At 42.7% G+C, this 13,365-nt stretch overlaps 1 protein-coding gene across 5 annotated transcripts in view; it reads left to right on the plus strand.

Annotated features, from left to right (window-relative positions):
• The window catches only part of lilli (AF4/FMR2 family member lilliputian), a 144,770-nt gene that overhangs the window by 87,201 nt on the left and 44,204 nt on the right, over window positions 1–13,365 (plus strand). For all 5 annotated transcript variants that reach the window (XM_012283006.2, XM_012283007.2, XM_012283008.2 and 2 more), the window contains 3 exons: window positions 664–723; window positions 11,151–11,246; window positions 13,036–13,072. In XM_012283006.2, coding sequence (XP_012138396.1) covers window positions 664–723; window positions 11,151–11,246; window positions 13,036–13,072 — 193 coding nt within the window. The remainder of the gene's footprint in view (window positions 1–663; window positions 724–11,150; window positions 11,247–13,035; window positions 13,073–13,365) is intronic.

Here is a 13,365-nt window from a genome sequence, read left to right on the forward strand (position 1 = left end):
GTGTTAAAAAAATTGCGAAATTCTGGAACATTAAAGAAATTTCGATTAAACCCCAGAATCGTAAAATTCCGGTTTCCGAAACTCGATTATCTTAATATTTAACCCCATCGATGGACTCAGACTTTGGGGAACCGTGGGCAAATAGGACCGGAAAGGGTTAATCTATTCGAATTGAAATGCAGCAGTTTCCAAGGTATTGATTGCGAAAGGGTTTTGATAGTACTTGATTGAAGTGGATGTTAACTAGTCGATAGCTGACTTGTAACTGACTGACAATGGCTGAAGGCTCCGTGGGGATGCTATTAGGGGTGGAGTACTCGGATAAGTTGTTCGAAGTGTTTCGATTCGGGGTTACAGTTAGCATACTTAATCGAACAGAAAAATTGATTGGGCCTCTAGGTCAACGAATGATATTCATCGTCCAAATTGTGGGAAAATTGAACTTTTTAACCCTGGAAAGATGCACCGTTCTAACTTTTTGAACTTTAGAAATATTTAAACATACTTCCGTAACTTTTCCTAACTTTTCCACCCTTATACGGAGTACGTGAACGTAGAGTTCAGAGTCAGCTATAAAGAGTTTTAGAATACGAGATTGCTGATCTTTTAAACTCGGTTAGTTTGCGGTAAAGTAATAATTTTGTTTAATCTTGGCTGTTTCAGGGGACAAGTTCGAGGCCTGGTCCCACCGAGAATTCGGCAGATGTGGAGAACATATTGAAGGTGAGCGAACGATTACTTGCAACGGTAAACGCAGAGATTCGGCTGCCTCGAACTTTGATCGATAAATCAATTTCCTCGTCGATACAACGCTGTCTATCTCGCGGTTGTACCGTGGCTGTTGTTCGGCCAAATCGACCCGGCGTTTCGGTCTGTTCGTATCGATTTTCGTGATCGTCGATGAAACGAACAATTTCGCACCCTTCAAGTGCCGGAAACTTTGACGTCCATTAACTCTTTGCGCTCGGTAATTTTTTCCACTTTTGGGAATTAAATTGAAAGGAAATTGATGTATCAAGGTATTGATTTTGACGATATTTTGCCGTGCTTTCGTAAAACTTTCTCGATTGAAAAGGAACGATCGATTCGTCAAAAAAGTATTTAGCGCTCGAAGGGTCAAAAGTTAAGAGAGAGCCAACGAGTTTGCGGTCTGTCGACCAATCATCGATTTTCTACTTAAACTTTCGATTACTTTCATGGTCGTGTCCGTGGATTTACGCTCTCGAAATAACTCGAATCGAACTTACGCCTCAAGGATATACCTCTATAAATAGAGCCGTCGTTTTGACGTCGATCGAGTCGACGGACGATTAATTTTTCCTCCGAGAACTTATCTCCGATATCTGGTAAATGCGCAACGTTAACTCGCTGATCGGTAAAGCCACTGTCCACGTCGGCGTGGTCGCGATAAAGTTCGTATTATTCGGAACGCGATCGTTCCGTTTTTAATTACTCGATTAAATATGACTGTCGACGTCGTGTCGCCGGATGACGCTCCATTGGTCATTTACCCTAGGGGCTACTAGAGACTACGAGCGATGTCAAATACGGGATTCAATCTTTTCTGCACGAATAAACGATTATTCGTCTCGTGAACTCGTTTCCACCGGTACACACCAGAGTCGAATCTCTGATACACGTTGCAATCGGGTTGATAAACTGCTTGCTGACCTAGTTCTATTCGTGAATAGAGAATAATGATGGCGCGGGGAATAGGTGTCGTGGGAGTCTAGGAATCTAGGATCTTCCGGACAATCTTCGTCCACTGAATCTTTAGGGTTTCTATAATAAGTCTTCACTGAGACGATCAGCGAAATCGGTCATTTTATTTAACCCTTTGAGAGGTGACTCACAGTCACCATTATATTCAATACAATAATTTTAAATAAGTATTTTTTAACTGATTCTATAACATGACACGTATAGACATAGTGAAACAAACAATAGTGGAAATTATTATTAAAAACATAATAACCTCAAAAAAATTCATTTAGCTTTTTAATTAAGTTTTAAAGTTGCTGTTTGTAAACAGTCAAATTACCTTCGAGTGTAAAGGGTTAAGTTCATTTAAATGGTTTTCTGTTTCCATTATTTCATTGACCATTTATTCCTCATTTGATAAAACCTCCAGAACTTACTTTATATGGTATTTGAAAATGCTTTGTACTTGGATTATGGTCACCCTAAAGGGTTGGAGCATGATCGGGGTCGCCCCTATAATCCACAAAGGGGTTCAATTTATCTTACACGTATCTCGTATGACAGTCGAACACCGAAAGGATTAATAAAGTATGTAAATACTTAATAATACTTAATAATACTTAATAATATAATTAGAGCATAATGTAAAATCCATCATTTTAACTCATCCGTATAACGAGATTTCTCTATAGAACGCTTTGGTTTCGGGCTCGATAAAAGCTGTCAGGGCTCGCTAGGCTCCAGTGTTAATTTATGGACACGGCTTAACAGCGATTATCAGTGAATTGATATCATTATTGGGTTGCAATATTGTGACACGCTTGATCGAGTATCGAGATACAGTGTCGGCGATAAATGTCCGAGCGCATGTGTCTGTTGTCGATGAAACGCGATTAATACCGTGTGGATAGGTGTTGCAGGCTGCCAGGCCTTTCAGCTGTATCTCCAAAGACGAAATCTGTCGACCCATCTGTGCCATTTAATTAGCTTAAACTGTGGATTTGGAAATTTTGCACCTGGCTATTTAGGAGTTCAGTGATTTGGGTAGTTGGCAGTTTGTACATTTAGGTATTTGAGTGGGAGCTTGGTTGAGTGTTCGCAAGTTTGGGGATTTGGGTGTTTGAGCATTTGAGAGGGTGAGAATTTGGATATTTAGGCATTTGAGTGTTTGGGAATTTGGAGATTTGTGTATTTGGAAGTTTGGGGATTTGGGTGTTTGAGTATTTGAGAGGGTGAGAATTTGGGTATTTAGGTATTTGAGTGTTTGGGAATTTGGAGATTTGTGTATTTGGAAGTTTAAGGATTTGGGTGTTTGAACATTTGAGAGATTGACAATTTGGATATTTGGCATTTGAGTGTTTGGGAATTTGGAGATTTGTGTATTTGGAAGTTTGGGGATTTGGGTATTTGAACATTTGAGAGATTGAGAATTTGGATATTTGGCATTTGAGTGTTTGAGAATTTGGAGATTTGTGTATTTGGAAGTTTGGGGATTTGGGTATTTGAACATTTGAGAGATTGAGAATTTGGATATTTGGCATTTGAGTGTTTGAGAATTTGGAGATTTGTGTATTTGGAAGTTTGGGGATTTGGGTATTTGAACATTTGAGAGATTGAGAATTTGGATATTTAGGCATTTGAGTGTTTGGGAATTTGGAGATTTGTGTATTTGGAAGTTTGGGGATTTGGGTATTTGAACATTTGAGAGATTGAGAATTTAGATATTTAGGTATCCGAGTGTTTGGGAGGATTTCAATATTTGCAAGTTTGGGTACTTGGACGTTTGTGTATAAGGGTATTTGTATATTTCAGGATTTCGAGATGTATAGATTAGATGTGTAGAACTTTTGGGATGTACAGAGGGTACCTAAGTACTTGATGATTTAAGAAAGTGTAAAAATTTGATCAATTTGTCAAATTTGTTCTGGAGGTGGATTTGTGATCATTTGTTCTGTAGGTGGTCCATCAAGTATCGAATGAAACTTGTCTATTTACTCCAGCAGTTATCACTAATCGTATGAATGAAATATTCCAAGGTTTCGATAGAATCCAGTAGGGGTTAAAGTTAGAGATTGACCGCAGAATGGAGCATTAATTCGCGCAGTGTATCAGTCGTGGAGAGGCGGTGGACGTAACCGTTCTCCAGGCTTTTCCACTTTCAGCTCGAATTTATGACGATAGCGCGGCATCCAGCAGTGGCCAGTCGGTGTTCTAGCTCTGGCCACGTCCTCTTCCCCCGGGTTTCCGCTGCATCCTCTTTCCACTTTGCTCTGGCCGTTTGGTATAGAAGCACCGTCGAGGCCCATGAATTATTCTCACGGCTCTGGCCGTGGGAAAATACGAGAGTTGCGCCAGTAGGCATCGTAAATGCGGCTGCTAATTGCGCTCGCCGACGACGACGACAACGACGACCACCACCATCGTTGTATCTAGCCAACTGCTCCTGAATATCGTTCTTCTCGTCGTCGTTACCGGGGACCAAATCAAATTCAATATGCACTCCTGAATCCGATACAATTGCCATTCGAATATTACCTGTAACTATGTTCTTTTACGTTTTTCACGTCGTTGCAAAGACATTGTCGTACACAGGGTGACAAGTTAGAACTTATGCAGATTGTAGGAAGACTTTTAGAGATTGGGTTTGTTGGACGAAGTGTGACAATTAGCTTGTGGAGAACATGAGCTAGTAAGAACTGAAGGAAGAATCTGGTCAGCAGGTTAGATTATGAAATCTCTATGGAACTCGTCTCTGGGCAATTGTCTCTGTGGAACCGCTGTTGAGTATGTGCTCTTAGGACCTGTAGAGTCTTAACTGCAATGTGGACAATCCTAAAGGCAAGTTTGGAGGACTCTCGGGAACCTTAGGTATCCTAAGAGAATCGTGAAGATGTTCTATAGAAACTGTCCAGGGAACTTAAAGATTCAGATTACTAAAATCCCCAGAAATCCAAATATATTGAAAGTTTGTATGTTTCGGGCGAAACTATTTTTGCATTTGATCGGTCACGGTCTGGTTTTCGTTACCCCTCGTTTCTTCTATCCTTATGGCAGTCTCGGTCGTCGATTAATCGAGAGATTTTCAGCTTCCATTACGGTCGGCTGGGCTATCCGACTAGCCTGCGGGGATATTTAGCGTGCAAGCTCCTCCCTGACGATCGTCGTTGCCGAGCTTTTTTTTGTAGCCAGCTTAAATTCGATTCTCGTGTAGCCTCCGATAAATCGCGGGTAATCCACTTTTCGTGCTAGTACGGTTCGTCGATCTCTGATTTCGATTCACGAACTATTCTACGGCGATCCTACGATATTTTCCCTCGCATCTTTTTGCTTTTGCATTAGTATGCCGATCGTCCCTGGTAGCTCGAACACAATTAGAACGAGTTGATAAGGTTAATTTGAGGTTGATCGAGTTAACTGGTAACCGAAGACTCGAGTCGACCCGTTGTCTTCGAACGATATAAAAAGATGGCAGATTTTCTGTCAGACGCACTCGAAATTTTTAGTCAACGGTTAACCGTCGATTGTTCGAAAGTAGTCGAGCCGAAAACTTTAGAATTTTACTAGGAGCGGAGAATACGCTGGGGGTTGGAAAAGGGTGGCTGCACTCGTTGCATCGAGTTCCGTCGAGTGCATCGTCGAAGGGAAAGACCGAGTGCATCGCGCAAGTGCAGTCCCACGAGTCCTCTCGAAGAGATGTTTCGCGGAACATTGTTACGCTCGCGTTGCGATACGAGATAAAAATATCTTTGACCCGCGTGTATTTTCCAGAAAATCCGACGAGTCTCTCAGGCGTCGGTAGCCCCGTTTATCCGACGGTATAGGCGGCCAGGATAATATTTATCCTGCGAACGAGTCGGCGATCGATTCAAAGACGACGTCGAAATAAAGGATTTCATTGCGAGTTCGACGATGGGGAAAATTTTCTAAAGGACATCCGCTTCAAACTTGTACGCTTATTACATCGTTTTACTACGTTTTACTAGACTTTTATTTCGCTTACTATCTTTATATTGTAACTGATATTCTGATATTAAAACTGGTAGCAGAGGACCTAAGACAGGAACGACAACGCATAAAGTTCTCAGCGCGTGGAATTCTCAGAGCATTGAATTTTAAACGCGAGGAATTCTCAACGCATAGAATTCACAGCGCACTTAATTTTCAACGCGTGGAATTCTCAGTGCGTGGAATTCTCAGCGCATAGAGTTCTCAACGCGTAGAATTCTCAACGCACTGAATTTTCAACTCGTGGAATTCTCAACGCATGGAATTCTCAGCGCATAGAATTCTCAGTGCGTGGAATTTTCAGCGCGTGGAATTTTTAGCGCGTAGAGTTCTCAACGCACTGAATTTTCAACTCGTGGAATTCTCAACGCGTGGAATTCTCAGCGCATAGAATTCTCAGTGCGTGGAATTTTCAGCGCGTGGAATTTTTAGCGCGTAGAGTTCTCAACGCGTAGAATTCTGAACGCTTGGAATTTTCTATGCGTGGAATTCGCAGCGTATAGAGTTCTCACCGCGTGGAATTCTCAACGCATGGAATTCTCAGCGCATAGAGTTCCCAACGCGTAGAATTCTCAGCGCACTGAATTCTCAACGCGTAGAATTTTCAACTCGTGGAATTCTCGACGCGTGGAATACTCAGCGCGTGGAATTCTCAGCGCGTAGAATTCTCAACGTTTGGAATTTTTAATGCGTGGAATTCGCAGCGCATAGAATCCTCAACGCGTGGAATTCTCAGTGCATAGAATTCTCAGCGCGTGAAATTCTCAGAGCAGTAACTGCACTCCCACTACAAATAGACAATCCTTAAGCATATTTTCGCAGGTTAAAACCGGATTACCTAACGATTTCGCGTTCCAATTAGCATCTGAATCACGCGAGCATCTAGACATGCTTAGAATATTATAGCCACGTGCGCGTCAGTTAATTAAACCGCGTGTCAAGGCGTTAATTTATGCAGGCAATAATTGGCGGTGAATAGCATTCGATGACGATTTATAAATTGCATCGACAAGTATTCCGAATATAATAAATTACTTGTTTGACCGACGACTTCCGAAGAGCGGTACCGTAATTCGTGATCCAGGCGAATAAACTTATTCATCACGGTTCGTGTAACTGGTTCGCACGAAATGGTAGGTCGGTGGTGAAGAATTCTCTGACTCAGCCCCCGGAGAATTTTCTCCTCTTGGCAAACGCGTTGAATCCTTTCTCGTTCGGCGAGCCGCGAGCGGTGCGATGCAAATTGTACAAATTTCGTACGCGAGTCACGCGTGTCTCGAAGCTGCACACGACCGACCGGGAATAATAAGTTGCGATTAACGACAGATCGGCGTTCGCTTCATTTCGTTCTTTTTATTCATCTTTTTTATCTTACTATTGTCACTCGTGTCAATCTACGAATCGACAACAGATTACTTAGAATGCTTTTCCGAAACACTGTATGTCTCGCGTTATATTGCAATGCGACGCATTGGTATGCATTACGCTGTCGCGTGTTAGAGCACGTGTCATGACGAATTGTCAATGGGTTAAAAATTCAGTGAAGGGTTGGAATTCTTGAAGCGTAGAATTTTCCACGTGTGGAATTCTTAGTGTGATGTATTCTCAACGCGTTGTGGTGCATCAAGTTTTCTTGGAGCGTGGGATACTCAGTGTGTTATATATTTGGCGCGTGGAATTTTCGTTATATCAAATTCTCTGTGATGGGAATTCTGGATGCGTGGCATTCTCAATGCGGGAAATTCTCGGCGTATGGGATACTCAACGCGTAGAATATTCGGCGCATGGAATTTTAGACGGGTAGAATTTTCAACGCGGTGCAATTTTCAACACGTGGAATACTCAGCGCGTGGAGTACTCAGCGCGCAGAGTTTTCAGCGCGTGGAATTCTCAACGCGTAGAGTTCTGAACGCGTGGAATACTCAGCGCGTAGAGTTTTCCACGCGTGGAATTCTCAGCGCATACAGTTCTTAACGCGTAGAATTTTCAGCGCGTGAAATTCTCATCGCGTAGATTTCTTAACGCGTGGAATTCTCAGCGCGTAGAATTCTCAGCGCGTAGAATTCTCAACGCGTGGAATTCTCAACGCGTGGAATTCTCAACGCGTGGAATTCTCAACGCGTGGAATTCTCAGTGCGTAGAATTCTCAACGCGTGGAATTCTCAGTGCGTAGAATTCTCAACGCGTGGAATTTTCAGCGCGTGGAATTCTCAACGCATGGAATTCTCAGCGCGTGGAATTTTCAACGCATGGAATTTTCAACGCGTGGAATTTTGGCGCGTGGAACATTCAGCGCGTAGAGTTCTCAACGCGTGGAATTCTCAGCGCGTAGAGTTCTTAACGCGTAGAATTCTCAACGCGTGGAATTTTTAGCGCGTAGAGTTTTCAACGCGTGGAATTCTCAGCGCATAGAGTTCTCAACGCGTGGAATTTTCAACGCATGGAATTTTCAACGCATGGAATTTTCAACGCGTGGAATTTTCTACGCATAGAATTCTCAACGCGTGGAATTTTCTACGCATAGAACTCTCAGCGCGTGAAATTCGCAGCGCAGTAATCGCACTCCCATCGCCCAACTCACTCCATTGACATTCCAAAAGTTCCACGCTTCCGCAATTGCAGCCACGGTCTAACGATAGAGTAGCTGTTCCAATTTCTGTAAGCGCAAATGTGTTGGTAGCACTTAAAGGATTAAAGTAGATTGGTAACGTGACACGTAGTCGATTTTGGTTCGGTGGGAAGAAATATGGAGCGGAAAAATATCGAAACGTTAACTGGTAACGATGTTCCGCCGTACATTTCCGCTCGAAGGATAACGCTGCCATTGCCGTGCACCGTTATATTCACGACGCGCCGAGTTACATTATGCATGATCGTAGAACGATCCACCGCGGTTGCATTTTATTCTTTTTTCCTCCCTCCGCTAGATATACGTATAACAACGATATTTCGCGATGCAACACGAATTTTTCGATTCGATTGATAAACGCTGGGAACGATCGGTGAATAATTTGTGTTGAAACGTGTCGACGGAAGTGGTTAAAAGAGATTAAACGATGACAAATGGATGGCACGATGGGACGCGTGTCGACTGTCAGTTTTGCAATTATTAAAATATAAAATCGTGTAAGTTATTATTATACTATCGTTTATTGTTTCTGGGACATTTTTTCAAACATATTACCCTTTAAATACGGTATAGCATACGTAAAGATTAATTATTTAATGCTACAATTCGTTATTTCGAATTATCAAAGATTAATAATTAAGTGCCTCAATTCGTTATTCCGAATTATTAATATATACATTGACAGAATTAAATCCGTGGACATCGGTTATCGGTAATCGATACCGTACCTAGCGTCTTAATAAATTATGAAAACGCGTTAAAATACGGTCTTGATTCGAACATGTCCTTGGACGCAACTTGTAGGTTCCAATTCTTGTCTATCAATTCAACCTGCCTACTGTCAAAACCCGCTTCTGGTTTACGTTCGAACGAGGAAATATGCACGCGAATTTGTGTGTAGGTCACTGGGTCGAAGATCTGTTTCAAGTTATACGCTAGGGTGCCAAGAACCAGGGCCAGATTCTCAGTTGATCGCGCGTCAGAACGACTCTTGACAACGCGTGGCTAAATGTTGCAAACTGTTTCACCGGTGTTCTTTAATACTTCTAAATTTTTACTTGTACATCTAGTCTCTAATGACCGGGGAAAACCAAATCTCTTTAGTGCAGGTTTATTATGCAGATGATTAACGTTTATTGCACTGTCGTATTGTATACTTGTCTTTTGAAAGGAAATCCTTGGGGGTGCCTAAGGAAGCGACACGTGAAGTCGGTCTTTTCTCTTTCTATTAACTACAACTTTCAAATTATATGCACATACTAAAGGAAAATGTAGGAAAAGAGAATAGGAAGCGCCTCAAATCTAATACGACTTAATTGCAATAGCAACTAACCTGACACTTGTAAACTAACTTACAACCGAGTTCGATCTCGGACATCTCCCAATTCCCAAATTCCCAGATTCCTAAATCCCCAAATTCCTGGGAGTCCGAATCTCTGATTGCTAATAGTCCAAATATCTACATCCCCACGTATTCAACGAATCCCTAAACCTCATCGAAAATTGGCCAAGTAAAAGGAAAATATAAATTTTCCTGCGCCTATATTAGTATTTTCCCAAGCGAATCCTACGAGCGTATTATTAACGAGAGAGTAAGAATCCAATCGTCGTAATTTTCGCACAGTTCCCGGTGTAACGCGAGGCTCGTTGGTAAACAAGTTCTGCGGTTGATCGTAGAAAGAACATAAGCACGGTAGACGAGAAAGAGCGGAGCCTTTTGTCTCGTCGCTCTTTGTTCCCGTCGACGGATGTCTCGACGGGTCAATGAATCGGTCTCGACGATTCGCCCGATGGAAATGCGTTTCGTTCGCTGCGCTATGTCGCTCCACACACCAGAGGCTGCATTGTTGGCGTGTTTGCGACTTCTAGCCTGCCCTCTCCGCCGACAGTGTGGATGCACGCAAAACCGCCCGGACCAGCGTTAATAGACGCGAGTTCCGAGTACCTGCTCGGCATGGCTGATCATACACGGAATTAGTAGACCTCTTCCTCTCTCTCTGTCTGCTTTGCTCCTTCGGTGCTCATTGACGTAATCGTGGCCCAGATGCGCCCGCTCTTACGCAAAAGAGCCCGTGTGTTTGCGGCTTGCACAACCCCTGGCTGGGTGACGATGCCTCGATGAAAGGAAAAGGGTCAGCTTTTACGCGAATTACGCGCCAACCATGCAAGAAGGGAACGCTTGTTTCATGGCTACGTTTTCTCCAATTCGAGTATCAAATTCGAGATTTGCGGTGAATGAACGCCAACTTTTTTCTCTTGGATTGTTAGGTACTTTCTGCACTTTGATGTTTATCTTTCATTTGGCGCCAAATTCCGATGCTACGGTTCAGGTATTCGTTAGGGACTATTGCCAGAAGGAATTTACTTCTAAGAAACCGTTTTCTCTTTCCAACGTGAGGTTCACAAAAATTCGTCTACTAGCAAGACTAACATGTATTGACATAGTGTCTCTTCGCTCCACTACATTATGCCTTCATGCTGCTTTCAACACGATATGTTGAAGGTATATCGTGAAAATGGTTCTTTCGAGTAGCTTGTCAAGATGATTGTAATCGTTCGGATAATCGATATATGGGATTTAATTGAAAGATGGTTCGTCGATCGACGCGTTAATCATACGGAGTAATGCGAGAATATTTGATAGGATAATGATCTTGCCGAGGTTACAAACTTTTATGGACCTATATTTAGTAAATTCAAACGGACGTTTGTACTTCCAACGAGTTAATCGCGACAGTGAAAGCGTTAACTCGTCACTCGAATCGTCTCGTTTACACCGGGAATGCTAATCGACCATCGATCGTCTGTGTTTCAGGAAATGACCATGCCACCCACGCCTCTGACGGCCATCGCCCAGACACCGAGGAAGGAACTCGAATCGAAGTTCACGTTCAATCCTGTACTGGCGAAGGTGAGCATCTCTTTATTTCGCAACCTCTCGTTTTATTCGCGAATTCAATATTAGTTTCCAAATTTATAAATTTCCGAAATAGAAAATTTTATGTTAACACTAGATTTACGGACGTTTGATGGTCACTTTTATTTAAATTTACCTAAAATAGAAAAATAAATAAATTGCAGATGATATGTGAACTGCCTAAAACATTGATTCTTTTGTTGAAAGTTGACATTTTTACAAAAATTTCTTAACAAACTCTGTCATCTAAAATAGACCTATTATCCGGGTTCCGTAAATCTAGTGTTAATCAATCTCTGAGCATCTCTGAACCTAACCGTAAAATCTGCATATTTCGCAAGACCTTTACCTCTCGATTTTCGTGCGATTGAAAAATTGTCCCGGTTAAAAGTTCTCGTACGTAAACAGCGGTTTAAGAAGTATTTGTCCGAGCGAAACCGTTAGATCGTGTCGCGTGTCCGAGCGAACAATATAAATCAGCGTTTATACGAGCCGTAGAATCGAACGATCGGTTTGTCGCACGCGTGTCGTGGTCTCGCGACTATCGATCGTGGAAACGTTTCGAATCGCATCGAGCAGAGTGTTTCGTGCCACTTGGCACAGCGTCAAGAAGCTCGTTCTCTCTGGTCGAGACGGACGCCTTTCGTTGCGGATAAAGGCGGCTTCCTCGCGAACGCCGTCGTCCATCCTTTCGTTACATAAAACGCGGACGCCCAGTGTAAACGCGGATTTTCGGTTTCTCCGTTGTACACGAGGCTAGTCGGTGGCCACAACTAAATACTCGACGGTTCGTTCGATCGATCGATGTTGGTGTTCCCGAGGTTTCGTGCCACTTGGCATCGTGTCAAGAGTTTCGTGTTCCGAAAAGCACCGACTCGGCTGCAAGAACGAGACGAAGAAGAGCGGTGGCTCGACCACGGGGAAAGAATGGCTCGCGAGATGCACGGGACTCAACTATTTCGACGGCTTCGATGATTAAGCGTAAACAAATTGCACAATGCACGAATGTCTTTATGCTTGTAAACGCCACTCGATTTTAATTGCGCTCGGATTGAAATGCATTGTTCGTGGTGTTCGATTTAACACGGGACGTAACTAGGACGCGATTAACATTTTGCAGGTAAAGCGATTCGAAATGTGCACCTACGATAGTCGTCGAAATGCATCGTTTTTAGATTTATTTCAACATGATGTCACGAAGTTATTTCAATTTTAAGTCTCACCAGACACGCTAAGCTGACAAAAATAACTTAGGAAAGTTAGAATTGAAATAGCTTCCGCTATTGAGTCTTGTCTATCGCGAGACATAAGTCACGCATGCAATAAATAAGAGTAGTGAAAGTATAGTTTATATTTCGCAAGGCAGAGATTTGTGGCGAGTCCACATATCAGTCTAAGAAGGATTAATTTCGGCTAGACGCGACACGAAGTTCTTTTTTCCGCGATAGCACGCACGATGTAACCTTTTTTTCGCGACGGTAGCTTTCTCTCCGGCGATGGAGCAGCACGATTAATTGAAATTTGCGAGACCACGACTGGCCAGCTTGCACGCGACACGTACACGGTAAACGCTTTGGTCGATATCATTTTTTAAACGAATGACCGTGTGTATTTCTGGCCTCGAATTTTATCTTTCGCGTAACGCCGTTCGTGAAAAATAGGTTTTTTAAATTTTAATTGAAAATCAGAGATAGCTCGATTACACGGTACACTTTATCGACGATATCGCGGATCGAATACGATATCGTATCAGTCGCGAACAATCATTGTTTTTTTTTTGCAGTTGACTGAAGTGACGCCGCAGGAAGCCGCGAAGCCTCGTAAGTAAAATTTCCTCGTGTACGTTCCTTTCGGGGGTAATCCTCTGACTAGTGAAAATGCTCGATGGCGCGATCAAGTCGGGAAACCCTGTTACGTGTGCGACTCTGCGCCCGAAAGCTATCCCATTATGTGACTGACGATAACAAGCTTCTTAATACCGACAACTAAACTTCGTTAAATACTCGAATGTTCAAATACCTGGATAATGGATGCGCGAATACCGGAGCGTGGTAAAATATTCGACGTTCGACGGAGCTGTTGAATATTTAAAAAAAAAGGAACAGTCCGAGCG

The sequence above is a fragment of the Megachile rotundata genome, chromosome 12 (assembly GCF_050947335.1).
Source record: "Megachile rotundata isolate GNS110a chromosome 12, iyMegRotu1, whole genome shotgun sequence".
Taxonomy (NCBI): domain Eukaryota; kingdom Metazoa; phylum Arthropoda; class Insecta; order Hymenoptera; family Megachilidae; genus Megachile; species Megachile rotundata.